Consider the following 26,811-nt stretch of genomic DNA (forward strand, 5'->3'; position numbering starts at 1 on the left):
CGGCAAGCCCGCCCCAAAGTCGGCTCGTCCCGACGAGTTCGTGAAAATCAAGACCAGATCCGAACCCCTGAACCCCTGATGCTTCGCTCAACAGCTGTGGGAGAGGCAGATGCTGGGCGTGGCGTCAGCCCTGCGCACACGCAGCCCTCGGCAGGACCTCCGTCCTCGTGCAGCTTGGAGTCCAATGGCGGAGATGGACACTGGACAAAACACACACGTGCACCAGCCCTAACCGCAGCCTGTGCTGAGCTCTGCAGGAAGGGGGCTGGGTGCTGAGAGCGAGACAGGGGTGGGAGGTCACCGAGGGGCTGTTCCGAAGAAACTGAGGGCTGAGCAGGAGCTGGAAAACGGACAGCTGCACTTCCAGAAACAGCACGTACAAGAGTCCTGGGGCAGCACCCGCGAGGGACGGAGGGAACCCCAGTGTGGCTGGAGAACAGTGAGCAAGGGGGTGAGGACGCGTGACAGAGCTGGACAGGGACACAGGGGCCAAGATGGAAGGCTGGCTGAAGGCATATAGCAAGAAATCATCGTTGGGTTTTCAGCACAAAAGGAGAGTCCAGTTTACAGATTTTAACAATCTTTGCAGCCACTATGCAGAGGATGAACTTAACGAAGGGTCAGGAAGGGACGTGGCCAGACCGGTGGTTCCTCAAGTCACGCGGGTGGGAGAAGCTGGTGGGCCAGAGTGGGGTGGTGGCAGCGGGCGTGGGTGCCTGGGAGCAAATGCCGGGTGCAGGCTGCTCAGGGGCGGACGATGGAGGGCACGCAGGGGTGAAGAGAAGAGACGTGAAGAACGACCCACCGTAAACGTTCTCACCGGGGCGGTAAAAGTGGAAAAACCAAATATGAAACAGCCCAAGATTCTGAGGCACAGAAATTGGTACAGGTACTATCTGTATGCTACTCATGCTCAAAGGCAGAATACAGTAAGCACAGTTAACCTGCAAACGGTTCTGAACCCGGTTCTGTTTGCTACTTAGCAGGTCCTCGGCGAATACCTGTTGAGTTTATAGAGCAAGAACGTAAACTTTGATGATTTCACTGTCCAATAAAAAATACCAATTATCCACATAATAAAGATGAGTTCCTTGCACAACACAACCCAATAAATGTTCCCTGCAAAGGTTTCTGGGAGTGGAACCAAGGCATTCGGGCGACGGCTTGGTCTCCAGGCCTGGAACGCATCTGGCGGGATTCCCCACCACCCCCCACCCTCTGCTGCCGACCACTGGGCTTAGGTCGATATTAAAAATGCACATTCTGAGTTCATGACCACATTTCCCTAAGTAAAACTGATTTCTCCAGTGTGAATAATCATCAAAATGCAGAGAACCAAGATTTGTCTGTATAATCTTCCAGAAGGGACTGAGTGAAACGGAGTCAACATTTATGACCTGCTTCGAGATGCTAACCTGACAGGTGCCTGTTTGAAAACAAGAGGTGCCCTGTGGTTACGTCAGTCTGGAAAATGCTGAGCCAGGCAGGTGTCAGTCATCACGGCTCAGCAGTGTGGCCCATTACTCAGCAAAAGGGGAACGGGGGCTGCCTTTCTCCAACCGTCCTTGACCTGAAACAAGCTTACGTCTCAGAACGAGCGTGCCAGGGATCCCAGATCCCAGATCCACAGAGAAAAATGGAAAGTATAAAGCCAGGCACTTTTCTTTAACCACTAAAGGGGTTCATCACCAGCTACACGCCCACTCATCACGGGCCGCTGGGCAAACCACCTTTAGAAACAGCACAATAGAGAATTCTGTAAGAACTTGAGAAGCTGAATTTAAACACGCCGAAACGTAAGAAACAGTTTAAAACATTTAACCCATCTCCATCTTACTTCTTTTACTATTTGCAAAGAAAAGACGTAATTCCAGATTTAATTACCAAATGAAGTGGTCCAGGCGGTGGGCTAGGTATTAAAGATAGCTTTGCAGCAAAATCTTTTATGTGATTGTCAACTTCGAAATCTTTACAGAGCTTCAGATGAGTCAATAAACTAAAATTAAAAAAAAAAAAATAAAATCACAAAGTGAGTCTGAGCATCCGATGGTCCTCCTTAGCATTTCTAATCCCAGCTGAAGCGTCTGCCAGGGCCGGCAGCTCAGAACTTTCCAGCAACAGGGAGACTAACCTGGATGTCACAGGGCGGGGAGCGGCTACCCAGGATCCGGGCGTGCCCGGAAGGGGGCACAGGGGAGCTGGGGTGTTTGGGGGGGGGGGCCGCCCATGTTCTGTTTCTTGGTGTGGGTGCTGGCTACACGGGTGTGTTCCATCAGCGGGAAGTCACTGGAATTCGTGCGTTTTTCTATGTGTCATACTTGAGCGGGGAACAAACATGCCAAGGGAAAGTACTTGACAAAGCTGGTTTCCCAAATGCATTCTGACTTTGGAAGTCCAGTAGGCCCTTGAACCACGCGGGGGTTAAAGGCACCCATCCCCCACGCAGTTGAAAACCCGTGTATAACTTCTGACTCCCCCAAAACTTGACTGCTGATAGCGCACTGCTGACCAGAAGTCTTACCGAGGACATGAATAACTGATTAACAGGTATTTTGTATGTTATGTGCCTTAGCTGCTGTATCCTTACAACAAAGCAAGCCGGAGAAAAAGAAAATGGTTTTAAGAAAACCACAAGGAAGAGAAAATACATTTACAGGACTGTACGGTATTTTTCGGAAAAAAAACCCATGCGTACGTGGACCCCCACGGTTCAAAGGCTCGGATGCATGTGATTTCAACGTAAAACGGACAAGCGGGTGCCAGGGGCAGAGGGGCTGGGAAGCGACCACAGGGCACGAGGGAGCCTTGGGGGGGGTGGTAAAAATGTTCTGTGTCTTAACTGTGGTGTCTACATCTGGCAAAATTCAGCCAAGCGCCTGGGACACCCTGCCTCAGTCCCCTGGGGCGGACCCCGGCCCGGCCCACCGCCAGGGCCCACGCGTGCCCAGCAAGCCAAGCACTACGCTCCTAAGTAACAATAACTCTTCCTGGGGTCCATATTGGGATTTGGAGATAATTCAATATTCTCTGGGGGCACTTGGGGGGCTCAGTCAGTTAAACATCCAACTTCGGCTCAGGTCACGATCTCATGGCTCGTGAGTTCAAGCCCCACACTGGGCTCTGTGCTGACAGCTTGGAGCCTGGAGCCTTCTTCGGATGCTGTGTTTCCCTCTCTCTCTGCCCCTGCCCCACACACACTCTCTCTCTCTCTCTGTCAAAAATAAATAAAAACATTTAAAAAAATTAAAAAAAATACTCCTCTGTATTTATTGTAAAGAATAAATTAAAAAAAAAAAAAAAAAACACTTCCAGCAATCTAATTCCCCAAATATAACTGAGCATTCTCTCCCAATTCTTGTCCCCACAGAGGCAATTTACATGGTCTCATTATAGCAGAAAAATAGGCTTTAAAAATACATAAATCTGGGGCACGTGGGTGGCTCAGTCAGTTGAGCGTCCAACTTTGGCTCAGGTCGCGATCTCACGGTTCTTGAGCTCGAGGCCCGCGTCAGGCTCTGTGCTGGCAGCGGGGAGCCTCCTTCAGATCCTCTGACCCGGTCCCTCTCTGCCCCTCCCCAGCCCATTCTCTTTCTCTCTCTCAGTAAATAAATTTTAAAAAAATACATAAATTTGTGTTTCGAAACTGCCTTTCTGGTTCCTGTCCTTTGTTTCTCCCTAGCTCTGTTTTCTAGTTGCGGCCACTTAGCAACGGCCATTGAAAGAGACAGAAAACCCAAGAAGCAAGGAAAATGGACACGCTTTTCAGCTTAAATGTCCGCTTCCATTACTGTCAAGCAGGATGGTGTTTGTTGCCAGCGTGCCACCTGACGCGACAAGGGTCAACTGCTGAAGGCACAACAGGTGTCAAGACAGTGGAGCAGGGAAGGTAGCTGTGGCGTGGCCCTAGCCTGTCCATTCGAGACGGGGCGTGAATAACCCTCCCCGTCTCACCGAAGAGGTGACTGGGGACCAAGTGCTGAAGAAGATCAGTTAATGAATAAAAAGGGACCATGTCCTCATTTATTCTGGCCCTTCCCACGCCTGGGCAAACGTTCATTAATGCGCGTGCTTCCCCTCAAGTCACTCAGCCCTGATATGAGACCAGGGAGTTCTCTGTTGTACAAGGTGTTTTACGTGTGTGGCAATAAAACGCAGGCTAGACCCAAACTATGTCCACAGACCAGCCACGTTTTCCAAAAAACAAAACAAAACAAAACACCCCCATGAAGGTGCTGGAATTTGAGTTACGAAGGCCGTTAGCTTGATCCGGATGGACTCCTGCTCAGCCCTCTGGCCACGGTGTGAGAACCAGAGAAATATGGGATCTGCCAGGGGTGGCTGGTGGGTGTGACGACGGAAGGGGGACCCTCTGTGGACCGCCTTCTGTCTTCAACCAAACCGCCGCCAACTCTAAGACTGTAACTTTGTGAGCGTGAACACGAAGCAGCTGGGGCGCACGTGGCCGGGGGGCAGGCCGTGTCTGTGCCACAGTCACGTGCCACGCGATGCTCTCTGGATTTTTCAAAAATTCTCGGGGCGCCTGGGTGGTGCAGTCGGTTAAGCGTCCGACTTCAGCCAGGTCACGATCTCGCGGTCCGTGAGTTCGAGCCCCGCGTCAGGCTCTGGGCTGACGGCTCAGAGCCTGGAGCCTGTTTCGGATTCTGTGTCTCCCTCTCTCTCTGCCCCTCCCCCGTTCATGCTCTGTCTCTCTCTGTCCCAAAAATAAATAAACGTTGAAAAAAAAAATTTAAAAAAAAAAAAAAAATTCTCTATATCCTCAGGCTTTCTCAGTATCAGCACTAAGACGGTTAAAGATTCCACCCCAAAAAAGGTAATTTTTAAAATGTCAATGAACTCAGCAGAACTAATGGCAGCCTCCTGATTTTCTCAGAGAGCCAGGAACAGAGCTTTTCCTCATATACCTTTTTTAAAACACCAAACATCAAATCCCATTAATTTTACTTCCAACAGCTTGGCTTCATCCTCCCTCATCTGGCAGACCTTCCCACATGCCAGCGTATCCAGAAGCATCTGGAAGCTTCTAGGTGCTCCCGGGGCCCAACTGGGGCCCACCCACCACCCACCAGCGCCAGGAGTGGCCTCACGGACAAGCAGACACCCAGGGGGGCTCACCAAGACAGGCAGTCCTTAAGGGCGTTGTAATAGGGGAATCTGGAGACCACACACACGGCAAAGGGCACGAAGCAGCCAGCCGCAGCCCCAGGTGGCCTGAACGGCTCCCAGTGCATCTTGCCGTTGTAGAAACAGGACTCGTCCTGGAGAGAAAGCCACAGGCACGTGTCACCTCTCGACCCAGCCGGTCCCGGCTTCTATCCTCAGTAGTGTCGGCGTCTGCGGACAGAAGCGAGAAGCTCCCGCGTGGCTGGACTCTGAAAACGACACACTGAGTGAAAGCAGCCAGGCTCAAAGGCCACGTGCAGGGCACGTCCACGGACACGAGGTATCCAGAACAGGCACCTCACGTCCCTGGAGGCAGAAAGCAGATGAGTGGTGGCCGGGGGCTGGAGGGGGGCTGGGGAGTGACGCCCAGGGGGGTGGGGTGCACAGCACCGCGAGCGCACTCGGTGCCATTGTTCCCTGCACGTGCTGCCACACGCTGTGTGTCCCTGCGCAGTAACAAACACTGGGACCCGACTTGCGGGGGGGGGGGTCCCCCGGAATCACGTACGTGCAGGGGTCGGTAGTACTGGGCAACCACGCCGTACGTCCTGTTCCCACAGACATCGGTCAGCACCAGAAAGTGGACAGAGTCCTCCTTCGGTTCGGAGGCCACACACACGCCCCCTGCGGATGGACAAGAGGAGATCTCATCACGGCTCAGAGCCGGGGCCGTCCGCCAGCCCGCTTTCCGCCTCCGGGACTCGCCCCTCCACTATCGCTGTGGGGCTTTGATGCCAAGATGCGCTAACTCTGGGGGTCAGCCCCTCCACGCGCGCCCCCTGCTCTGCCCCCCTCTGTGCTCTGCAGAATTTAGCAAACAACACGGGGACTACCACAGACAAACGCTTCAGGCTGTGCCTGCGGAGCCGACGGTTTCCTGAGCACGGCAGGGGCTGTGGGTGTCCCGGGCTGTAACCCCGGAGACCAGGAGACAGCACCCATTTCTCGGTGGACACTCCCAGACGGGATACGGCGGCGCGTTCCTCGTCTGCCTTTTCTAAAGCACCTTGGGCGTTTCTCACCCACCACCGGAAAGAACAAAGGCCACCCACGACCGGGACCGCCAGTTTGGGGAAGGTGTGCAAGCCCGGGCCGCCAGCCCCAGGGGCACAGAAAACAGGCACAGCTGGGGAGCCCGGGGACATGCCACAGGCCAACTGGAGGGGATTTTGACCAGCCTGCCGGACGTCTGGAAGACGGGACTGTAAGTCCAAGGTGAAAATCCTCGGAAAGCACATCTACAAACCGCGACACCTGGCAACCCCAACAGCCCCTCTTCTGGGATTCAGTTTTCTAAGACCTGGGGGTGGCACTGGGTGGCCTGGGCACCCTCTATCCCAGAGACCCCTGCACTGAGTGGTCCGTGTATCCTTTAGCTCCGAAACCCCTGAGATTAAGAGAACCCAGTCCTGTGGCTCGACATCAAGGCTCAAGCGGTCACCAGCCCCCCTCTGTCACTCTCTAGAGGTGGCTTCTAGAAAGCACCATCGGTGCGGCTGGAAAGCACGGCAGCGGATACCTGGGAAGCAGAGCTGAGGCAGGGCGAGCAGGTCCACGCCATTGGGGACGCTGACGTCTTCCGGAGCGGGTCCCTTCCCGGGCTCTGTTTTGGGCTTCTCCCTCTTCTTTCTGAAGGAGCGCCTTCTGGTCTTGCTCAGAGCACAGTTGGTGCCAGCCAGCTGAGTGTCCTCCTTACTGACGAAAGGAGGCACAAAGATGGACAGGACCTCCGGGTCGAGAGCAGAGAGGCTGCTGGCCCCCTTCTTCTGGGCCACCTGAAGCGGGCAGAAATACGAACACGTGCGCGCCCTGTCGTGCACCTTCTGAGTGCCCACCGTTGGTTCTGTGCCCTCCACCCTCCACCGGGCACCGGCTCTGTCCCGCAGAGCATGTGCACAGCGAGGGCCGCACGGAAGCCGCTGAAGGGCCTCTCGGGCCACACGTTCAGGCGAGTCACAGCACCCAGCAGGGCCTGGCTCTTCAGCGGCTACGAGGGGTGGTGACACAAGGTGTCCACTTCAGAGCCCGGTGCCGACAGGCAGACCCGAGTTCAGATCCGGCTCTGCTAAGGCCACAGCCAAGCTTCCCTTTCAAGAGGTGGGGTTGCAAGTCAAGTGCTCAACCCCCACGCCCCCACACCAGCGCCCCATGCCCTCATGGGCCGGTGAGGAGGGCCCTGCACACTATCTGACCAGCACAAATGGGGTGCCAACACCGTGTCCCCTGCCAGCTGGGCCATTCCCCCAGCAGTCCCGTCACCATTGACCTGGGGACAGAGGCTGAGGGGTGAGAAAATGGACCACTGGCTTCAGAGACAACACCTTCCTCCAGCGACCAAGTGGTCCCCCCGGGGTCTACACTGGGGGGATCATCACCCAGCCCGAACACTTTCGAACTTTAACTTGGTACCAGATTTTTAAAAAACCTTCTGTCTTCTCATTCATCCCTAAAATGATATAAAGGCCACAGGCACTACCTTCGATCCCCATTCTGTCTGGCCAGGACGCCTGGCAGAGCTCCCAGAGAAGGCTGGCAGGCTGTGACAGGGCCGCAGGGGCTCAGCCCCCAGCTGGCACACAGAGAAGTCAAAGGCAGGACTCCCTGGGTAGCAAGGATGTGGAAAGGTGGGGGGCGGCTGGGGTGGAGGTGGGCAGTGTGTAATCAAAGGTCTTTGAGGGACTCAGGGCATCAGGAAGGACATCACTGTCACCAGGACACATGGGACTGTCGCGGGCAGGCAGTGTCACGCTTTTGGTAAGAATCGTGGGACCAAAGGGGAACTCTCACCCTTGAGAGGAATCCTACAAGGACAGCATTTGCCCCCAGGAAATACACTCTAAACTCGAAACGCTTATTTTTATGCTGTGTATAATTTAAATTCAGACAACAGTTGCTCTATACTTGGAAAAAAAGTTTAACACCAGTAGCAACAAAGACCAAACACGGGAAATCCGTATGACTGGGGAATTTCTAAAGCTTTGTGTATCATGCGTGAAAGGAATCCGTGTCTTGAGTTATACAAAACCTTTCTAAAACTTTCCTATCAAACTCCGGCAGTTCAGACCCACTTAACTGTGAAAGTGCGTGTGGTCACTTCTTCCTCCATGAACAGTTACATCCATGAAGACTGGCCACACATCAACGAGGGCCCCTTTCCTGCAACCTCTCTGGCCGCCTGCACTCTGCTCTTCTCCTCCGCCCGACACTCCTGGGTGCTCCCCAACCCCCCCCACACACACCCCCCACGCCCCGCCCCACGGTGAGTCCTTGGCCCCAGTCCCTCCTCAAGTGCCTGGCCGGCAATCTCAACACTTATGTAGTGTCCTCACTTGGGGCCAGCGTGCAGGGTCCTGCTGCCAGCTCAGACCTCTTTCCAGGCTCAGACCACACCCAACTGTGCCCGACATACCTGGGTGGGTCCTTCAAACTTATAGTTTCAAAAATTAAGCTCATGCTGATTTCCCTAAAACCCGAGTTTCCCCCCCATATGCTCCCCTGTGATAAAGACAGTGCCCCTCGGGTCTCCAGAGCTGGCGCTGCGGCCCCTGCCCCTCACTCCCCTCTGCAAACCCACATTATGGGGCCTCTGGCCTCAGAAAGGTCTCTAAAAGCAGTCCCACTACCACCCCATGGGCACAGTTCCAAAACAAGCACCCACCCCGCCTGTGGCTCAGAGCAGGTACAGATTCTGCAACAAACGAATCCTGTGAGGTTTCTGCCGTGAGAATGAGGCCGCCTCCTCCCAGCCGGCCCAGGGCGCCCCCCGGCACCTCTGTCCATGCTCACGAACGGGGGCATCATCCCCTTTTAAAAGGGCACACGTGACACCTGCCCCAAGGGGCGGTGGCTCCTGCACCTGACGCCCACTTTTCACCCCTGCACACTCTTCAAAGGGCCCAATCCAGCCCCACAGACCATCTCCACCCTCTGTATCCATACATCACTGTCATCACCACGCACGTAATCCGGGGATGTATTACCTGTGTGCAGGTGTCACGGGCGGGATGACAACTGGGCTGCTTGTATACCTGAGTGGCCGGCCAGCCTGCTTCCAAAGCCAGGGTGCCCCAAACCCGCGCACGACACAACCTCTCAATCCGCAGACACAGCGCCCACGTCCCAAGGCTGTGCTCCCTGCAGTTATCTGTAGTCGCTTAGAGTGAAATGGCCAAAACCCAGCCAATGGGGCACTCAGTAGTTCATTAAACATCTGTTTTTCCTCTAGCCATATTTCCTTGCCGTCTTTTCCGACTGGATACGCAACAGTCTCATTTTTGTTTTTTTTTTTTTTAATTTTTTTAATATTTATTTTTGAGAGAGATACAGAGCGCGAGCAGAGGAGGGGCAGAGAGAGAGGGAGACACAGAATCTGAAACAGGCTCCAGGCTCTGAGTTGTCGGCACAGAGCCCGACACGGGGCTCAAACCCACGAACCGCGAGATCATGACCTGAGCCAGAGTCGAACGCTTAGCCAACTAAGCCACCCAGATGCCCCTACAGTCTCATTTGTAAACACTGACAGCAATATAGGAAAAATAAAAGAAATGAGAATAGAAAGGAAGGGCTTTCCCCCTAATTCTGTGAAAGGGTGACTAATATCCTTTGCACAGCATGGAATACATTCTTCCCACCTTTTACGTGTACATTGTGATTTTCTCCCCCTAGGTACAATCATCCTCTTTAAACGGTTCCATTAGCTTTCTTCCCCCCTTCAGCATACAGTGTGGCTGACTGCCCTGTTGCCACTGTAGAGTGCCACACGGGACGACCCAGTAACATATTTGCCCAATCCCCCACTGAGGGACAGTTGGCATGTTCTCAGTTCGTCACACTGCACCACCTGAGCAAAGGCAGTGGCGAATAATCTCTCCCATGCGTACTTACACACGTCCGACTGTGTAATCAGAATAAATTCCTGAAGGCACCACCCTGGATCCCAGAGCGTTGTGACTGCCCCTCGCCTACGGGGAAGACAAGGTCCCACTCCCCAGACTTGTGACAGCCAGTTCCTGCTCTCCTCTCGCAGACACTGATTTCCTCACCCCTACCCAGTAACAACCATTTCAGTCCAAACGAGCAGAGCTGATTCAAAAGTAAAACACACAACACCCTAATTCATACTGTCACAGATTTACTTCTGTGAGGTTATACAGCAGGACTGATCTTCATACAGGATTGGCCATCATTTGGGAAATAAAACAGAAGACAATAGATTTTTTTTTTAAATTTTTTTTTCAACGTTTATTTATTTTTGGGACAGAGAGAGACAAAGCATGAACGGGGGAGGGGCAGAGAGAGAGGGAGACACAGAATTGGAAACAGGCTCCAGGCTCTGAGCCATCAGCCGAGAGCCCAACGCGGGGCTCGAACTCACGGACCGCGAGATCGTGACCTGGCTGAAGTCCGACGCTTAACCGACTGCGCCACCCAGGCGCCCCTAGATTTTTTTTTTTAATGCTCTAGAACTGTGCTGTGCAACCGTTGCCAAGAGCTGCGTGGCTATTTAAATTGAAATTAATTAAAATGAAATGAAATTTAAAATCCAGTGCCTCAGTGGCACCAGCCACTCTTCAAGCACCTGGAAGCCATGTGTGGCTAGTAGCTGCCGGACTGGATGGCACAGATAAAGAACGCTGGTGTCACCGTTCAGCAAGTTCTGGGAGACAGCCAGGCTCTGTAAATTGAAAGCCAGGATGCTGGCCACTGAAAACTGTTACAATGTTGCCTTCACACCCAAGAATTATGTAAGTGACCTACGCAATGGAAAGCGCCCCGCTGACCCGACCAACTTGCTCGTGGACCCTTTGGACCCTTTCATGCCCCACGCCTACTCTCCCCAGCAACCAGGGAGCCAAGGGAAATGTAGGCACAGAAACTCACAGGGGAATGAGCTGGATTCTTGGGAGTCCTCGTCACATCCTCACAAAACAAACACCACCCCAACCAAGAAAGGAAATTAAAAGTCAGGACACCTTGCTACCCTATGAGATGTTTCTCGTATCTCGGCTCCTGGGTGCACCTGTCACCAAGCAGCACCTGGCAGCCTCAGTCAGTAGAGTGGGCGACTCTTGATCTCGGGGTTGTGAGTTCGAGCCCCATGCTGGGTAGAGACGTTACTTAAAAATAAATATTTTTAAAAAATATGCAGAATAGGGGCGCCTGGGTGGCTCAGTCGGTTAAGCGTCTGACTTCGGCTCAGGTCACGATCTCATGGTCCGTGAGTTCGAGCCCCGCGTCGGGCTCTGTGCTGACTGCTCAGAGCCTGGAGCCTGTTTCGGATTCTGTGTCTCCCTCTCTCTCTGACCGTCCCCCGTTCATGCTCTGTCTCTCTCTGTCTCAAAAATAAATATACGTTAAAAAAATTTTTTTTTTTTTTTAAATATGCATAGTAGCAAACTGCCCGCTTGTCTGGGAAAGCGCCGCAGCCTGTTTGGGTCAGGAAAGCACCATGGTGCGTATTCCCGCTGATTCATCCTGCTCTCAAGACACGTCCCACATCGGGGCAACTAACAGATGTGTTGTAATCACCCAAGAAGCAACTGAAACCTGGTCATTTCCTACCAGAAGAAAAAGGAGGAAATGCCATTTGGCAAATAAGAGGCGGGGACACAACTCCATCGATGAAGGTCAGAGGAGACAGAGATCAAAAGGGGGTGCACACATCATAGGGGCTTGCGGAGTAAGAAAGGAGGAGGGCAATGCAGAAACCACTGAAGCTGGCTCAGTATTAAAGTCACGGAAACCACCAAGACATTGACAGACGTTTGTCTGGTTAATTATAGCGACATCTAGCCTTGCCATGCAGCCCTTCAACTCTGCAGCCCTAAATCCTCAGGTGTCTTCCGGTGCCTCCCACTGATGTCGTCCAGGAGGAGGGGAGGGCCTGTCCAGGTATCTGGCCGGTAGAGCGCTCTGCGCATCACCGCCAGCCAGAGAAAACCGCCGAAAACAGAGTCACACGGACATCCGGGGCCATGAGAAAAAGGGCCACAGGCCGATGCCAAAGAAAGCCAGGGTTGCAGAATAAGAAAAAGTGAAGACACAGGAAAAGAAGCTCGGAGAACGAGAATGTCCGAAACTGCTGCCTTCCGAGAAAAGGGTTTGTCACTCGGGCTGCGAGGACACAGAGAGTAAAGGGGGGCGGGGGTCAGCCTTTTCTGCAGGTGAGAACAGCTCGGCGTCCTCGCAAAACGACTAAACAGACCGCTTCAAAGCGGCCCTTCCGTCGACGACCTAAAGCCTCACGACGCTGTGCGAGGAACGGCACCCACCGCCGGGGAGGCCCTAAGTCCCGCGATAATGAATGAAGTGCCTCCGCGGGGCCGTGAAACCCGGGCTCGCGGCCGCCCCGCCCCCCAGCCCGCCTTCCCCCGGCCCCGGCGTGCGTCCCCAAGGCGGCCCGGGCGACTCCTCCGCGGCCGGGAGGACAGCAGCCCAGCGCCCCAGCGCCCCGACCCCACGCCGCAGACCCCCGCCCGTCGCCGCCGCCCGGCAGCGCCCCGTCTCAGTTTCCCCGCCCGCCCTTACCAGCTCGGGGCCGCGGAGGCTGTCCCGGGAGGGCCCCAGCAGCGCGCACAGCTCCAGTAGCCCCGAGGGGAGCGCCAGGGGATGCGGCGTGGCCTCCGCCATGGCTGCTCGGCTGCCGCGGCTCTCTGGGCGCACCCCGCTCGGGCGCCTCGGGCCGCCGGCCTCGACCCCGGCCGCGCCACCGGGAACCGCAACCGCGCGTCCGGCTCCTGCCGCCGGGTCCGCGCAGAGAGCCGTCCGCGGGGGCGGGGCCTCGCGGGGGCGGGGCCTCGCGGGGGCGGGGCTGGCCAAACTTGAATTGGGCCTCCGGGGGCGGGGCCTCCATGGGGGACAGGGCCGACTGCGCCGGAGGGAGGCCCGACGGGGCGGGACCTCACGGACTGGGAACGGGACCCGCGGCGCCTGAGCTGGGCCCGGCGGGGCGGGGCCTTCGTGGGGGCGGGGCCTCCCGGGTGGGGCGGGGGCAACCGCGGGGGCCAGCGCTGGGTCGTCATTTCCGAACCTGGTGCAGGTCCCCGCGCGTGCGCAGTGTCTGCGCGCGCAGCCCCCTCGGCCGGCGCCGCCCCGCCCATCCCGGCCGGCAGCCTAGTCCCCCGGGAACCCAGGCAGCGATAGGCGGGGGTCCTCAGGCGCAGGCGATGGCGCCCAGCACCCGGAGTCGATGGCGTGAAAGTCACCTGCTACGTCGAGTCCCGTGCCCGCCCTAGAAGGCTTGGAGAGGCGAGGCCGGGCGCGACCCCAGCCCCACCGTCTCCTGGAAGCCCTTCTGCGGGTCAGGGCTGTGGAGTTGGCTGGGCGTGGAAGGGGTGGAAAGAACCGTTCCCGGTTAATAACTCTGCCCGGTTAACCTTACTGGCCCTGTCCAGTAAGAGGTTGAGCAGTATTCAGCAAGAAACCCGGCTAGGTGATCCTGGAATGGATGGAGCCCGGGGGCGCAGAGCTGAAGAGGGTCTGACACCTGACAGGGCCCTTACCTGCCAGCTCCAGACCTGGTCTGATCCTGGACCAGGGACCTCCCCCAGCCACAAGCTGGGCCCAGGAGGCTGGCTTTGGTTCCGGGTGGTCGGACGCAGAAGCTGGAGGGGACCTGGGTCCCAGCCCCAGCTCTGCCTGCCGGCTGACCTTGGGCACATCCCTTCCCCTCCCTGGACCCCATCATATGCATCTATAAAACCAATAGGAAAATGATTCCGAAGGAACTTCTCTAGCTCTAATAACCTATGATTCGTTTTTTTGAGACCTCAGATTCTTAATGATAATGTCAAACATCAGTCATCAGCCTGAGAAGAAAAGGAACAAAGCAATGTCAAAATCAAAAGGGGGTGGGCCTGGATCTGGAGACCAAAGGTACTCCTCCCTCCTTTGCAGCCTGCTGAGGCTCCCACTTCCCGCAACCTGCTTCACAGGATCTGCATTTCACTTGCTAAGTTACCTATTATTGATCATGAGTCATAGCTGGTTCTCACTTAGGTCTGGAGGCTGCCCGGCATCCCTGGATCTCACTGGTGAGCCATGACAAGTACTTACCATCACTGCCTTCAAAAAAAGGACAGATTTTGCTCATACTTGTCTGGCCTTCGTGGTGTTTTCGTTTCATTTTTGTGGCCTCAGCACGGGGCAGAGTGGAGTTATCTGTGAATCCCCAGCGCCCGGGAGAGAGGCTCACTGATACCGGTTGGAAGCATGAGTGAGCCACTCCAGGAAGGTGGCAAAGCCCAGGGCTTTCGGTGGCCCGGGCTGGAGTCTGGCTCCTGCGAGAGCCGTGGGACAGCCTCGACTTCCTGACTTCCTGTTTGTTCAAACACTGCTGGGCGTGGTCAGGATTCGGGGAGGTAAACACTTGGCAGCTGTTGCAAAGACCCCTTCGGCTGTGGCAGGAGCAGTGACCCTTTTCCTGCCGAAGGTGAAGGACGAGTTTGAGGAAGAGAACTCCAGGCAGATAGGAAATGGGTCCAGGCCCGGCTGCGGTTCTGCCGCTCTCAACCTCACCACCCCAGAAGGGCCAGATCGTCCTCCGAGCGGCTCCTAGCTCCATCCTCACTCTGTGCTTTTCCGGGAGTCCCCAGGGAGCTCCTGCTGCGGAGGCTTGCACAGTGCCGACGGAAACCCTGGCCCCATCCCCGAGAAAGCACTGACGGGACTGGAGACAGAAGTGCAGACAACCAGCAATCAAAGTCATAGGTGGAAAAGCCACATACGTAAGGGTCACCTAGAGGCAGACAGTGCACGTAAGGGGACACAGCCGAGAAGGGGGAGCACGTGGAGCCAGGCTAACGAGACCACCAGCACGGGACGCGGCACTGCCCACACTGGAGTCAGGGAAGGGGCAGCTCGAGGCCTCGCTGTGGGCGCCCCCCCTTCCTGATGAACAGCCTTGCTGCTCTGTCTCACTCTCAGGATTACTGTGGAGAGCAAGGGAGAAAATAGATATGAAAATCACTTCTGAGCCATAAGGGACTGAGGCAAAAATAGGGGGGAGCACAGCGCTGTTAGCTTGTTGACCTCGAAAAGGTTAATTTCATGCTGTGAGATTTCACCTCAATACATTGTTTTTTGATGGGGTTTATGAGGACTACAGTCTCCATCCGCGGTACAGTGCCACTCCCTGTGAGTCTCAGCAGTGGTTTAGGTGTTGAAATTCTTTTAAATATAGGGAATGAGGAGGAGGGCCCCATGACATTGGACTTGCCCACGATTCCTTGCGTAGGACACGAAAAACACAGGCAATGGAAGAGAAAAATAGATAAACGGACTTCATCAAAATTAAAACCTTTTTGTGCATCAAAGGCCCCGAAGAAGAGCATGAAAAGGCAACCCACAGAGTGGGAGAAATATTTGCCTGTTTCCTTATCTGTAAAATGGGGATGGTGCCCACCTCGCAGGCTGTTGAGAAAAGTGAATATACCGGTGGCCGTCGAAAAGCCTCGTTCAGAGAGCAGGGACAATCCAGTCTCCACAAGCCAGACCTCTGGGGCATAGAGGCCCTTCGAAGTCTGGCCCCAGTGGCTCCAGTCCCACCCCTCCCTGTGCCTCTCCTGCACCACCCAGACTTGCTCAGGGTCCCCCCCCCAAATGCATGTGTTTTCCCGCCTCCCCGCAGGCTGCCCGCGACACACTTCCCCTGCTCTGGCTACCCCTGTGTTCTCCCACCTCCTCCCCCAGTGGGAAGGGGTATCTCCCTCTGAACACTACAGCTCTCGACCCTGAGTTACAGCCTCTCCATTCTCAATTGCCTGCTGCAGACCCCGATTCTAATATTTGCTAAGTATTTGACGTTGGGCAAGTTAGTTCATCTCTCTGGGCCTCGGTTTCTCATCAGGAAGATGGAACAATAGTACCTACTTCATAGGGTTGTTCTGAGGGTCCAGCATCGCACAGGCCACGGTGGATGGACAGGCGCAATCAGCGTCACCTTCGCTCTTGTGGCTTATAGGAGTTGTCTATGGGGCCTGTCCTCCGACGTAATGGTAAGTAGAGACCAGGTCATTTTGACACGCGTATCCCTAGAGTACACAGCGTGACCACGAAGGTGCGGTAGACTTGCAGTCCTACTGTGGGATGGGCACAGCCATATTTGGATGCACTTTACCATGTTTCAACTGCTTGGTGTTGGGTTGTTTTTTTTTTTCCCATAATAATTGCTGGTTTTATTCCTCTAAGAGATCCAGAGGTAATTTGAGGTTTACATTTTTTAAAATATTTATTTATTTATTTCGAGAGAGAGAGAGAGAGAGCATGAGCAAGGAAGGGGCAGAGAGAGAGAGGGAGAGAATCCCAAGTAGGCTTCTCACCGTCAGCACAGATCCCGCCCTGGGGCTCGAACTCATGAACCACCGAAATCAAGAGTCAGATGCTTAACTGACTGAGCCTCCCAGGCACCTCTACATTTGTTTTTGTGATTCTTCCGTCAAGAGTTTAGATGCCCTCGCTGCCCTTATAAGCTTGTTGCAAATTATTTGACTCTTACTTATAAAACTTTTGGGTGTGTGTGACATGTTCACAGAAAACTACGATATAAGCGAAAAGAAAGAAACGCACACGACACAGAGATGAGCAGTGAAGTTTTTGATGTACGTATATATGTCTGCACACATGCACATACACGCACACAGGCTGGGATTTAATCCTACATATGTGAGCTCGTACTGAATATACTGCTTTGTAACCTGTTAGGTCTTACTTTACAACATAGAATGAATCTATTTTCATTCGTACGTGGGAAGCCATCCAATTGGGAAACAGACCCGGAGACTGAGTCAAAATACAAACTCCAGCGAGATGCTGGTAACAAGAAAACTACCTAAAACAAAACTTCACCAGATGATTAAAAGTAAAATGAAGACTGGGGCGCCTGGGTGGCCGAGTCGGCTGGGCGTCTGACCTCGGCTCCGGTCATGATCTCACGGTCCGTGGGTTCGAGCCCCGTGTCTGGCGGGCTCTGTGCTGACAGCTCAGAGCCTGGAACTTGCTTCGGATTCTGTGTCTCCCTCTGTCTCTGCCCCTCCCCCACTTGCTCTCTGTCTCTCTCTCAAAAATAAAGAAAACATTTTTTAAAAAGTAAAACGAAGGTCAAAGAGACATCAGGAAATGCTAACAGAGAGAAAGCAGGGGCCAGATTTAACATCAGACAGAAAAAGAATTCAGGGCCCCGAACGCACAGGATGAGGACGGCTGGGTGAATGTCTTTGCTTCCGATGCATCATCACAAACTTGTTTCTTACTCTTCTTGAACCTCTCCCCTAAGCCTCTGTGGCTCACCTGCTCTTCTTATCAAGCGCCCCGGGGGAGTGTCCTCTCTAAACCCCCCGGCCAGTTGGGTCAGCCCTCCTCCTGGGTTTCCTTCTGCTTCCTGGCTACCCCTTCGGAAGGCTGATGATGGCCTCTGCCTCCTGTGCATCTTCTGAAGGCCTCCATCTTTGGGGTGTTCTGTGGTTCCTCATTTCCTTCGCAAGACGTTTGCATAGAGTATTTTTTTTTAATGTTTATTTATTTTTGAGCGAGACAGAGTATGAGCGGGGGAGGGGCAGAGAGAGAGGGAGACACAGAATCCGAAACAGGCTCCAGGCTCCGAGCTGTCCGCACAGAGCCCGACGCGGGGCTCGAACCCACGAACCGTGAGATCGTGACCTGAGCTGAAGTCAGACGCTTAACCGACTGAGCCACCCAGGCGCCCTGAGTATTTTTCTGTTATTTCTTTTGAATAAGTTAATCCTTCAGGGATTCAGGAGATTTTGCTCCCTGCTTCCTCACTCAATGTGTGTCACACCCGAAATACCGAGAGCCCTGAAAGGATGTGGGGCACTTTTCTCCTTCTCCAGCAACATGAAGCTGCACTACAGCTGGTTTTCAAACAGTTAAATTATTAATTTCCTCACGAAAATTCTGAGGTAGGGGCTAGCTGGTTTTCTGTGTGAAAATATAAGCCAAGCTTTGATTTTTCTTGGTGAAGTTTACATGTCTATAAATAAAGAAAACATGAGTCGGAATAAACAGTTTTCTCCAGGAAATAAGGGGACCAACATGTCATGAGAAAATGTTCACTGCATAGAAATCAGACACAAGAGGCGCCTGGGGGGCTCAGTCGGTTAAGCGTCCAAGTTCAGCTCAGGTCATGATCTCTTGGATCGTGGGTTCAAGACCCATGTTGGGCTCTGTGCTGACAGCTCAGAGCCTGAAGCCTGCTTCCGATTCTGTGTCTCCGTCTCTCTGCCCCTCCCCTGCTCACACGCTCTTTCTCTCTCTCTCAAAAATAAATGAACATTGGGGCGCCTGGGTGGCGCAGTCGGTTAAGCGTCCGACTTCAGCCAGGTCACGATCTCGCGGTCCGTGAGTTCGAGCCCCGCGTCAGGCTCTGGGCTGATGGCTCGGAGCCTGGAGCCTGTTTCCGATTCTGTGTCTCCCTCTCTCTCTGACCCTCCCCCGTTCATGCTCTGTCTCTCTCTGTCCCCAAAATAAAATAAAAAAAAAATAAATGAACATTAAAAAAATTAAAAGAAAAAAAATCAGACATGAATGTTTCCAGATTCAAGCTGTCTGAAGTCACTAGCGAGGAAGTCACTTTACCTCCTGAGCCTCAGTTTCCTCATTTCTGTTGGGATGTTTATTGAGCACCTACTATCCGTCTGGTCTAACTGGGAACACAGAGAATGAAATACAAGACCTGACCTGCCCTCCTCCAGGAGCTCCCGGAGCAGCAAATGTGTGCTCAGAGGAGAGAAGAAAGCAGAGGTCCTGTGCCATCAGAGACGTGTTCTAGCGGGAGGCTCAGGCGACAGGAGGAACCCCTGCAACCCACCGGAGAGGATAAAGAGGCATTTTCCGGGGAGGAGAGGCCCGGAGGGCACGCAGGCTGGACACAGGGGACAGCACGGTGGGTGCAGAGCCCGACGGACAAGTCCTTGGGTCCTGCAGCCGTGGAGCTGCTGACAGATGTCTGTGCTGCCCACTGCTCTGGCCTGGCCCCGGAACAGGGCCCAGAGCGTAGCGGGGGGCTCCACACACACCTGGGGGAAGGATGAAGACCTGTGGAATTGGGGGCAGGGGCCAGATTGGGAAGGCTCAGGCGCCACGATCAGGAGGCCCCATCTGTCCTGGGGATGGTGGCAAATGGCTGAGAGACTTTGCCCAGGAAAGAAATGAGTCTAGTTAGGTATTTGAGAAGACTGACTCGGGCTGCAGGGCAGAGGGACGAGACCGGATATGAGTTCCGCGTTCATCGGGCAGGGGAGCGAGGGGTCTGAATGGGCCGTGGGTAGATTGGGGGGGGGGGTGGGCACAGAGTGAGAAACACTCAGGAGGCAGGATTGCCAGGACAGGGAGGGAGCTGGGGGCAAGCGTGGGTCCAGGCTTCTCCTCCGTGGCCCCACAGATGACGGGCACCCATACCACCTCCTAGCGTGGACACCACCGTCCTCTACAGGTGTGTTGGTCCGTCAGCTCCCACGGCAGGGACTGTGGCTGAGATGCCCACCACCCTATCCCCGGAGCGGGCACAGAGCCCAGCACAGAGCAGGCCCTCGCTCGTGGGAAGGTCTCAGGACCCAGGCAGGTGGGGCAGAGGAGCCTTGGAGGGACAGGTGACCTTGACAGGCCTGTAGACATCTAAATGGGGCATCCTGCAGGCTGTGTGCGTGTGCACGTGTGCCTTCATGCGTGTGTGTGTGTGTGCGTGAGCGTGAGCGGTTGGCAGTGGTTCAGTCTGGGCCTTTTGCCTCCCTCCGCTATGGTGGGGGGGATGGGAGAACTCTAAGAGGGCCAGAGTGCGGTTCCAATGGATCTGCAACTGGCGAAGCCCGAGCCATCATCCAGGGCGATGGTGTCACCACGAAGGGCCCAGGTGCTGCTGGGCATCACGGAGGCCACGCCTCAAGAGGGCCCCCTTGCCCGGACAGCCTGCTCCTGCCCTAGCCGGCTAGAACCCCATTGCCAAAGGCTGTTTTCTCTTCAGAATATTAATAAATAAGAGGAAGCCAGGTGTTGGTAAATGCTAACGGCCCGTGTCGCTTGCAGAGCGTGCGATCTCTGTGCAATCTCTCCGGTATCTCCACAGGAGTCTGAGGGATGCAGAGGGGGCCCTTCACACCGGCCGCAGATCCAACAAGCGCCCCCCCTCCCCCGCCAGGCCCCACCCCTCGCGGTGGAGGACCAGCTGTCCAGCTGGGCGCGGGCCACTGTGGGCCTGAAGGGATCCTAGACGATTCTCGGGTACGTCCAGGCTTTGCAACCACGGGGTCAATGCTCTAGTTTGTCGGTTGCGAAATGGAAGTGACAATACTTTCTTCGTCTAGATAACGGCATTTCGTTCTGCTCAACAAATGTGTATGGAGTGCCTGCTGTGCCGGCCGCCATCGCGCCTGACGGTCCCGGGGCACAGCGCGGCCGAACACATGTGGTTCAAGTGGAATCTGCAGCCCGGCGCCAGCAGCCCGGGCGACCCCAGGCAGGCCCTCTGCGCTCGGTGCACCCGGTTCCCAGTGCCGAGCCCTATGCCTGGCGCAAAGTAGCAGGTGCACAGGGAGAATTTGATGAATAAAAGAGTAAGTCCCCCTGTCCATCGGTTAGGGTGCATCTGTGCAACGGGGTGCCATTCAGCAGTGATTCGCAGGCCTCATATCGAGTGAAAGAGCAAAGTCACCGGAAAACACACACAGCCGCTCCAGGGTGGCTTAAGTCGGTTAAGTGTCCGACTTCAGCTCTGGGGTTCACGGGTTCGAGCCCCGCGTCGGACTCTGTGCTGACAGCTCCGAGCCCGGAGCCTGCTTCGGATTCTGTGTCTCCCTCTCTGCCCCTCCCCCACTCGTGCTCTCTCTCTCTCTCTCTTAAAAATAAACAAACATTCAAAAAATTAAAGAGAAAAACAACAAAGTCCAAGCGCAGACAGAACGCACGTTGGTAAGAATAGTGGAAGGCAGAGGAAAGGTGCTGATGCTGAGTTCAGGACGGGAGCGGTGGCATCTGAGTTTTCAGCAGGGGGTTGGGGGGGGGGGCAGGCGTGTCCGTGTTACCATGGTGAGACATGTTCTTTATAAAAATGAAACACTTGGTCCAAAAAAAGAGAAAGTCAACCGTCTGGTCTATTTCTGGAGCACCATTGTATTTAAATCAACACGATTGTTTTGAAGGTACTTCCCCAACTTCAAATACCAGGCACCTGTCCCGCCCCCGTCCCCCGGACTGCGGGCAGGCCGACCGAGAATGGATGAGAGGTGACTTCCACAGGAAAGCGGGAAGCCAGCCCCTCCCCGACCACGGGCTGCGCTGGGCCGGCCCTTGACGCCCTGCGGTCCCTGAGAGAGTCCCAGGCAGGGAAGGACGGTAGGAGGGGGAGGGGGCCGGGAGACCCTGGGATCCTTGGGGCCCGAAGGCAGGAGCAGCCCCTGTGGGAGCGGCCGGGGAGGCGCCCCGACGAGGCGTGCCAGGGTGGCCACACTCATCCTCCCAGACAGGAAGCTGCGGTCGGCGGCTGGTGCTGTGTGCTCAGGCAAGAGGAGGGGACAGATGTGAGAACTGTCTTAGCCCATCCAGACCAGGAATCAGGACGCATAAAAATAGGCAGCTGACAGTAAACGTATGGGAAAGGGGAAGTCAGGCCCTAACCTGTCCTTGAGGGCCCCGGAGAGAGGCCCAAGGTGACTCAAGGTTATTTTCTCCTGCACCTGCTGTTCCCGGTGCCCTAGAATGCCCTTTCCCGTTTATTCCCTGATAACTCTGGCTCGGATGCCACCTCCTCCAGGAAGCCCCCCGCACCTGCCTCCTTGCTTCCCCCACTCAGGTGGAGGTGACTCCCTGCACCTCGACACGCCTCTCACGTCCTCCTCGTCGTGTCCCTCTGACCACGAGGCCCGTGTCCTCTGTGCCTGCCCTTGGGTTGCCAACCTAGTAGCCAGCCTGGCTCTGCACTTTTTCCTGGCTCCAGAGCCTCGGCTCAGCCCCTCTCACACGGCACTTTTCAGAAGACGGGGCGCTGCCAGCTCAGAGGGCGCCAGCGCTGGAGGCGGAAAGACCCCCTACAAGCCTGAGCTCCGCCCCTCACCAGCTGCAAGGGGGGGATGGCCGCGCAGACCCCACGAGGCTGGTGCGAGGGTGAAGGCCAGGGCAGACAGAGGTGAGGGGCTGGCCGTGGTCATGACGGCAACGTCTGCTGTTGCTCGTCTGATCCGCACTCAGTGCTTTATGTACACGCAGGCATTCTCTTATGGGTCGTCTCTACAAGGCTGTGACAATGTGCCACCCCGTTTGGTAGATCGGGGCCTGAGGCTGAGCCGGGTAAGCCACTTACGCAAGAGCACACAGTGGCCCGTGTGCGGAGGAACACCTGGGTGGGTCCGCCTCCAAAGCCCGGGCCCCGGCCCCAAGCGGACCTGCTTCTCTGTGTGTGGCCACAGCCTTCCCTGGCTGGGACAGGGCCACCCCACGGGCCCTATAGCCTCGCCAAGCCCCGCCGCCCCTCTGCCGGGGGGTCAACACTTGCCGGGCGGTCGACGATAGTTCCCTCACTGGAATATTATATTAGAAGGGATTTTCAGACCATCTGGCCAAAGTTGGTCAAGTCTGCACTCCTGGGACTGCTTCCGCAGGCTCGTCTCATGGCGCTTTGTAAATTCAGGTCAGGGCCTGTCTCTGCACACGTAGTACATGTTGGCATAGATGCCGGGGTGGGCTGGTGGCCTCTCTGTCTCCCCATCACCCAGGCCAGGGGTTTCCAGCTGGGTCCCGAACACAGCTCAGACAGGACAGAGCGGGGTCTCAGGGGCTCAGAGGGGCGGGCGCCTCCAAGGCCAGACTAGAAATGCCACCTTCCCATGGTGAAAACATTCCCGAGAGAGAGAGAGAGGGTTAATCCTCTCGAGGCTCTTAAAGGAGCCTGCAAAGGCCAGTCCTGAGCAGGGCACACTCTCTCCCAGCAGCCCAGGGAGGGAGTTGGTCCTGCTCCGGCCCACAGAGAAGGGCTCAGAAGGGCTCCCCAGCTGGGAGGTGGGGCTGGGGGCCCGGCCACAACCTGGTCCCTTGGGGCAGCTCAGGTCAGAGCTGCAGCTGGGCTCTCCTGTCCCTTCTCTGTCCCTCTCCACCGGCAAACCCAAAGCAGGCTGACCCCGGGGCCAAGGAGGGGCGGAGGCCCGGAGGCCCCACCGCTGCCCAGCCCCCCGGCTCCTCTCCCAGCTGGCCCCCGACACTTCCAGGCGTGTGTCCGTTCGTGTGTTTTCCTGTGCACATGAATGAGTGTCTGGGGAAGAGGGAGACTGAGAGCTCTCCGGTGGGCAGTGGCCTGGGGCGGTCCCTGGGACCTGGGTCACCCCCCCATTCACCCCTGACCCCCTGAGGTGTCCTTTTCAAGCACTGGAGCCCTTTCAGGAACTGCACACGGAAGGAAGGAGCCGCTCCCACTTCCTCGATACGTCTAGGGACACCTCCAGGGAGGGTGGAGGCCACAGGTGCTGAGCAGGGGGCTCCGTGGGAGACAGGTCCCACCCTGCGTGGGAGGGATGAGGATGCTGATGTCAGCCTTAGATGAACCCGGTCGAATGTTCTGGAAGGGCCTGGCAGGGAGCGTCAGCCCTGTGAGTGGGTTCAGGGCGGCTTGGTTTCATGAGCTCTCTCCTGCCGGGAAAGTCCCACTGGGGAGTCCGGCCCCGGACAACGGAGGCAGCCCTCCCCTGCCCAGGCTGGGGTCCTCTCCGCTGCCGGGCAGGGGGGTGTGTATCTGCCCCCCCTTTCAGACCTTCTTTTGTTGCCCTGACCCCCCAGGATGGGGGACGTGGGAATCCAGGGGTACCCTTGCAACTCACCACCCCCCCCACCCCGAACTTGCCCACAGCCTTCAGCTGGGGCATTTCAGACCGGCCCTCACCGTTCCCCTGCTCCTCTTCCGGCCACGAGTCCCACTGGACTGGCCACTCCTGGTGCTGCCCTGGGCCTTGGTGCCCGACCTCGGGTCAGTGCCACCACCGCGTTCCTCAGACAGGAGAACCTGCTTCCGCCCTCCCAGGCAGCTCCCAGGGCATATGGCATGTGCTCAGGGCCCCCTCTGCCTCGTGCCGCCCCTCACCCTGGCACCAGACTGGGGACTGATGAGTCGGGGGCCAGCCCAGCCTCCTGCATGAGCCCTGGGCCCCAGGACATGTCCTCAAGCGCTCTCAGCACCCGGGCCGGCTGCCTCTCCTTCATCCAAACCTGCCCTCACGGAGCACCCCCCACCCAGCCCCCGCCAGAAGCAGCACCCAGTCCTGGGCCTGTGGGTGCCCCTCCTGGACGCCACTCACCTGGCCCACCCACGACGACCCCCAGCCTCTCGTCCCACAGCTCCGTGTGTGCCTCAGCCCCTGAGAAGCAACCCTCGGCCAGGATGACACAGTCAGGACCGCATCCGGGGACAACTGTGAGATAATGTAGGGAAGAGACGCTGAGCCGGACTGTAAAGGGTCCCTCAGAATTCACGTGCCCTGAGCCTCGGAAGGTGACCTTACCTGGCAAGAGCATCTTCGCGGATGTTAACTGAGATGAGGTCATCGTGGATTAGGGCACGCGAGGACAGGGGCAGAGATTGGGGTGATGAGGCCACAAGCCAAGGAGCGTTAAAGATGGTCACCAGCCCGCAGGGACTACGAGAGCCAAGGCAGTGATCTCCCCCAGAGCCTTCGGAGGGAACGCGGCCCTGCCCGTACCTCGATCTCGACTTGCTCCCTTGGTGTGCCCCGCCCTGTGATGGGGGCTCGGCACACAGTCTGTGCTCGATGGCGTTGCTTCGGTGACGGCACGATGCGTGAATGGGCGGAGGAACCAGTGTCATTACTGTGGGAGCAACTGAGTCACTCGGCAGTGGCCCCTGGGGCGGGCTCTGGAACGCAGACGTGAGCAGCCAGGCCCCGGGGAGGGGGCAGGTCCAGGTGCCGGGCCCCACTCGGCCGCGTGTCGTTGGGGCTGCAGGTGCGAGAGACGCCTCCTGGTGGTCCCACAGCCGGGTGCTTCTCTGTCACCTCACGTCCCTCACTCCTCTGTCCCTCTGACCCGCAAGGGGCTACGCCCCCTGTCCTAATGCTGCACCCACAGGCTGCCCACCACCCCCCAGGGCGCCGGCCAGTGGTCCTCCCGCAAACGAGCAAGGTGTCCCCTCTGCCTTCCTCTTGTCCCCATTCTCCCGGGCCAGCTGCCCGCACACAGGGAGACTGCAGCCTGGTCCCTCGGCCACATTGCAAACACAGCACCTCAGCGCCCCCCGTGCTAGATGCTCCCTGAGGACTCCAGCCCCACGTGGCTGCTGGCACTGGACGTGGGACGGGACCGATGGGGGCCCTGCTGGGGAGAAAGACTAAAGTATCTCCTTACTGATCCGTACGTTGATGACACGTGGACATGATCATTTCTCAGGCATACGGATTAAAGAAATGTATCGTTAAAATTACTTCCGCCCGTTTCTTCTCATTTTCTTTGGTACGGCTGCTAAGGTTCCGTCCGTGGCCGCCGTTCTATTTCCCTGGCACCGTGTTGGCTGGTAATCAATGAGTCTCTGAAAAGGGGATCTAGGGACAGATCCTCAGAGGCACCTACAGTGACGTGAACTGAGCACCTACTGTGTGTCAGGGATGCAGAGACAAGTCAGCTGGACCCCTGCCCTCCGGGCCCTCCCCAGAGTGTCGGGGCCCTGCTCCAGGCCACGCTCCAGGGTGGTGGGGGGCCAGGACTCGGGCCGGGCTCTGGGGACCCTGCTCTGCATGCTGGTCCCCAAGCGTGCATCGTGTCGGTCTTTCCTTCCCAGAGACAAGCTGTCCCGCCGTGTCTGGTGCAGAGGGGCGTAGAGCTTGGAGCACAGGGCCTGGCCCCGGCCACGTCTCTTCTCGCCTGAATGGCCATCTCATGCCACTGCCGCGGGGCGGTCTCCCAGGGTCGACAAGGGGGACCCCAGCTCCGTGGCACCCTGTCCCCGACATAGAAACTGGAGGATTCAGAAAGAGGACTATGGTGAGTATATACAGGGGGGCAGGGGGGCGCTGTGGGAGGGTTTCCTACAACCATTCTGAACTTGTCTCGATTAAACCCTTTTTAAAGAGCCATAAAGGAAAGTGCCAAGTCAACCTGTCATTCTGCTCTTTCTTCCGTCGAGAGTTCGTTTATGTAGGGGCGCCTGGGTGGCTCAGTCGGTTGAGCGTCGGGCTTCGGCTGGGGTCATCATCTCGCGGTCTGTGAGTTCGAACCCCGCGTCGGGCTCCGTGCTGACAGCTCGGAGCCTGGAGCCTGTTTCAGATTCTGTGTCTCCCTCTCTCTCTGCCCCTCCCCGACTTGCACTCTGTCTCTCTCTCAAAAAATAAATAAACACTTAAAAAAATGTTTAAAGCTGCTTTACAAATAAAGGACAGAGCGCTGCTGGTGGGTCATTCCGGCCGCCCGCGCCCCTCCCGACAGAGGCGGCCCTTAACTGGACCCTGTCCCCGGACTCCCCTCTCGGTACGGCAGCCCCGTGTGGCTCTGGGAAGGCGAAGGCGGCCCTCTGGCCCAGAACTGCGGTGGCGCCCACCCCACCTCCTCTCTGACCTCCCCACCGTCCCCCCTCCCCGGCCCCTCACTCCCCTGCCCCAGCCACCCCGGCCTCAGGCTCTTCCTCGAGCCCAC

At 56.5% G+C, this 26,811-nt stretch overlaps 1 protein-coding gene, 1 long non-coding RNA gene and 1 pseudogene across 8 annotated transcripts in view; 1 reads left to right on the plus strand and 2 right to left on the minus strand.

Annotated features, from left to right (window-relative positions):
• DENND3 (DENN domain containing 3) overlaps nucleotides 1-14,253 on the minus strand; it is a 52,907-nt gene extending 38,654 nt beyond the window's left edge. For 2 of the 7 annotated variants that reach the window (XM_030303886.1, XM_030303882.1), the window contains exons 1-5: nucleotides 12,709-12,944; nucleotides 6,701-6,956; nucleotides 5,690-5,805; nucleotides 5,134-5,276; nucleotides 1,885-1,996 (exon numbers count right to left, since the gene is read on the minus strand). In XM_030303886.1, coding sequence (XP_030159746.1) covers nucleotides 1,885-1,996; nucleotides 5,134-5,276; nucleotides 5,690-5,805; nucleotides 6,701-6,956; nucleotides 12,709-12,810 — 729 coding nt within the window. In that variant the 5' untranslated portion in view covers nucleotides 12,811-12,944. Of the gene's footprint in view, nucleotides 1-1,884; nucleotides 1,997-5,133; nucleotides 5,277-5,689; nucleotides 5,806-6,700; nucleotides 6,957-12,708; nucleotides 12,948-14,235 lie in introns of those variants that run through there. The other 5 variants (XM_030303884.1, XM_030303883.1, XM_030303887.1 and 2 more) reach the window with 5 other exon arrangements.
• A 3,095-nt stretch (nucleotides 14,254-17,348) lies between these two features.
• On the minus strand, nucleotides 17,349-17,670 carry LOC115506017 (annotated as a pseudogene).
• A 1,025-nt stretch (nucleotides 17,671-18,695) lies between these two features.
• Nucleotides 18,696-20,859, plus strand: LOC115506018. The gene is made up of 3 exons (XR_003966211.1): nucleotides 18,696-19,078; nucleotides 20,258-20,412; nucleotides 20,496-20,859. It is a non-coding gene; the product is annotated as an uncharacterized LOC115506018 (long non-coding RNA).
• Nucleotides 20,860-26,811: the final 5,952 nt, after the last annotated feature.

The sequence above is a fragment of the Lynx canadensis genome, chromosome F2 (assembly GCF_007474595.2).
Source record: "Lynx canadensis isolate LIC74 chromosome F2, mLynCan4.pri.v2, whole genome shotgun sequence".
Classification (NCBI taxonomy): domain Eukaryota; kingdom Metazoa; phylum Chordata; class Mammalia; order Carnivora; family Felidae; genus Lynx; species Lynx canadensis.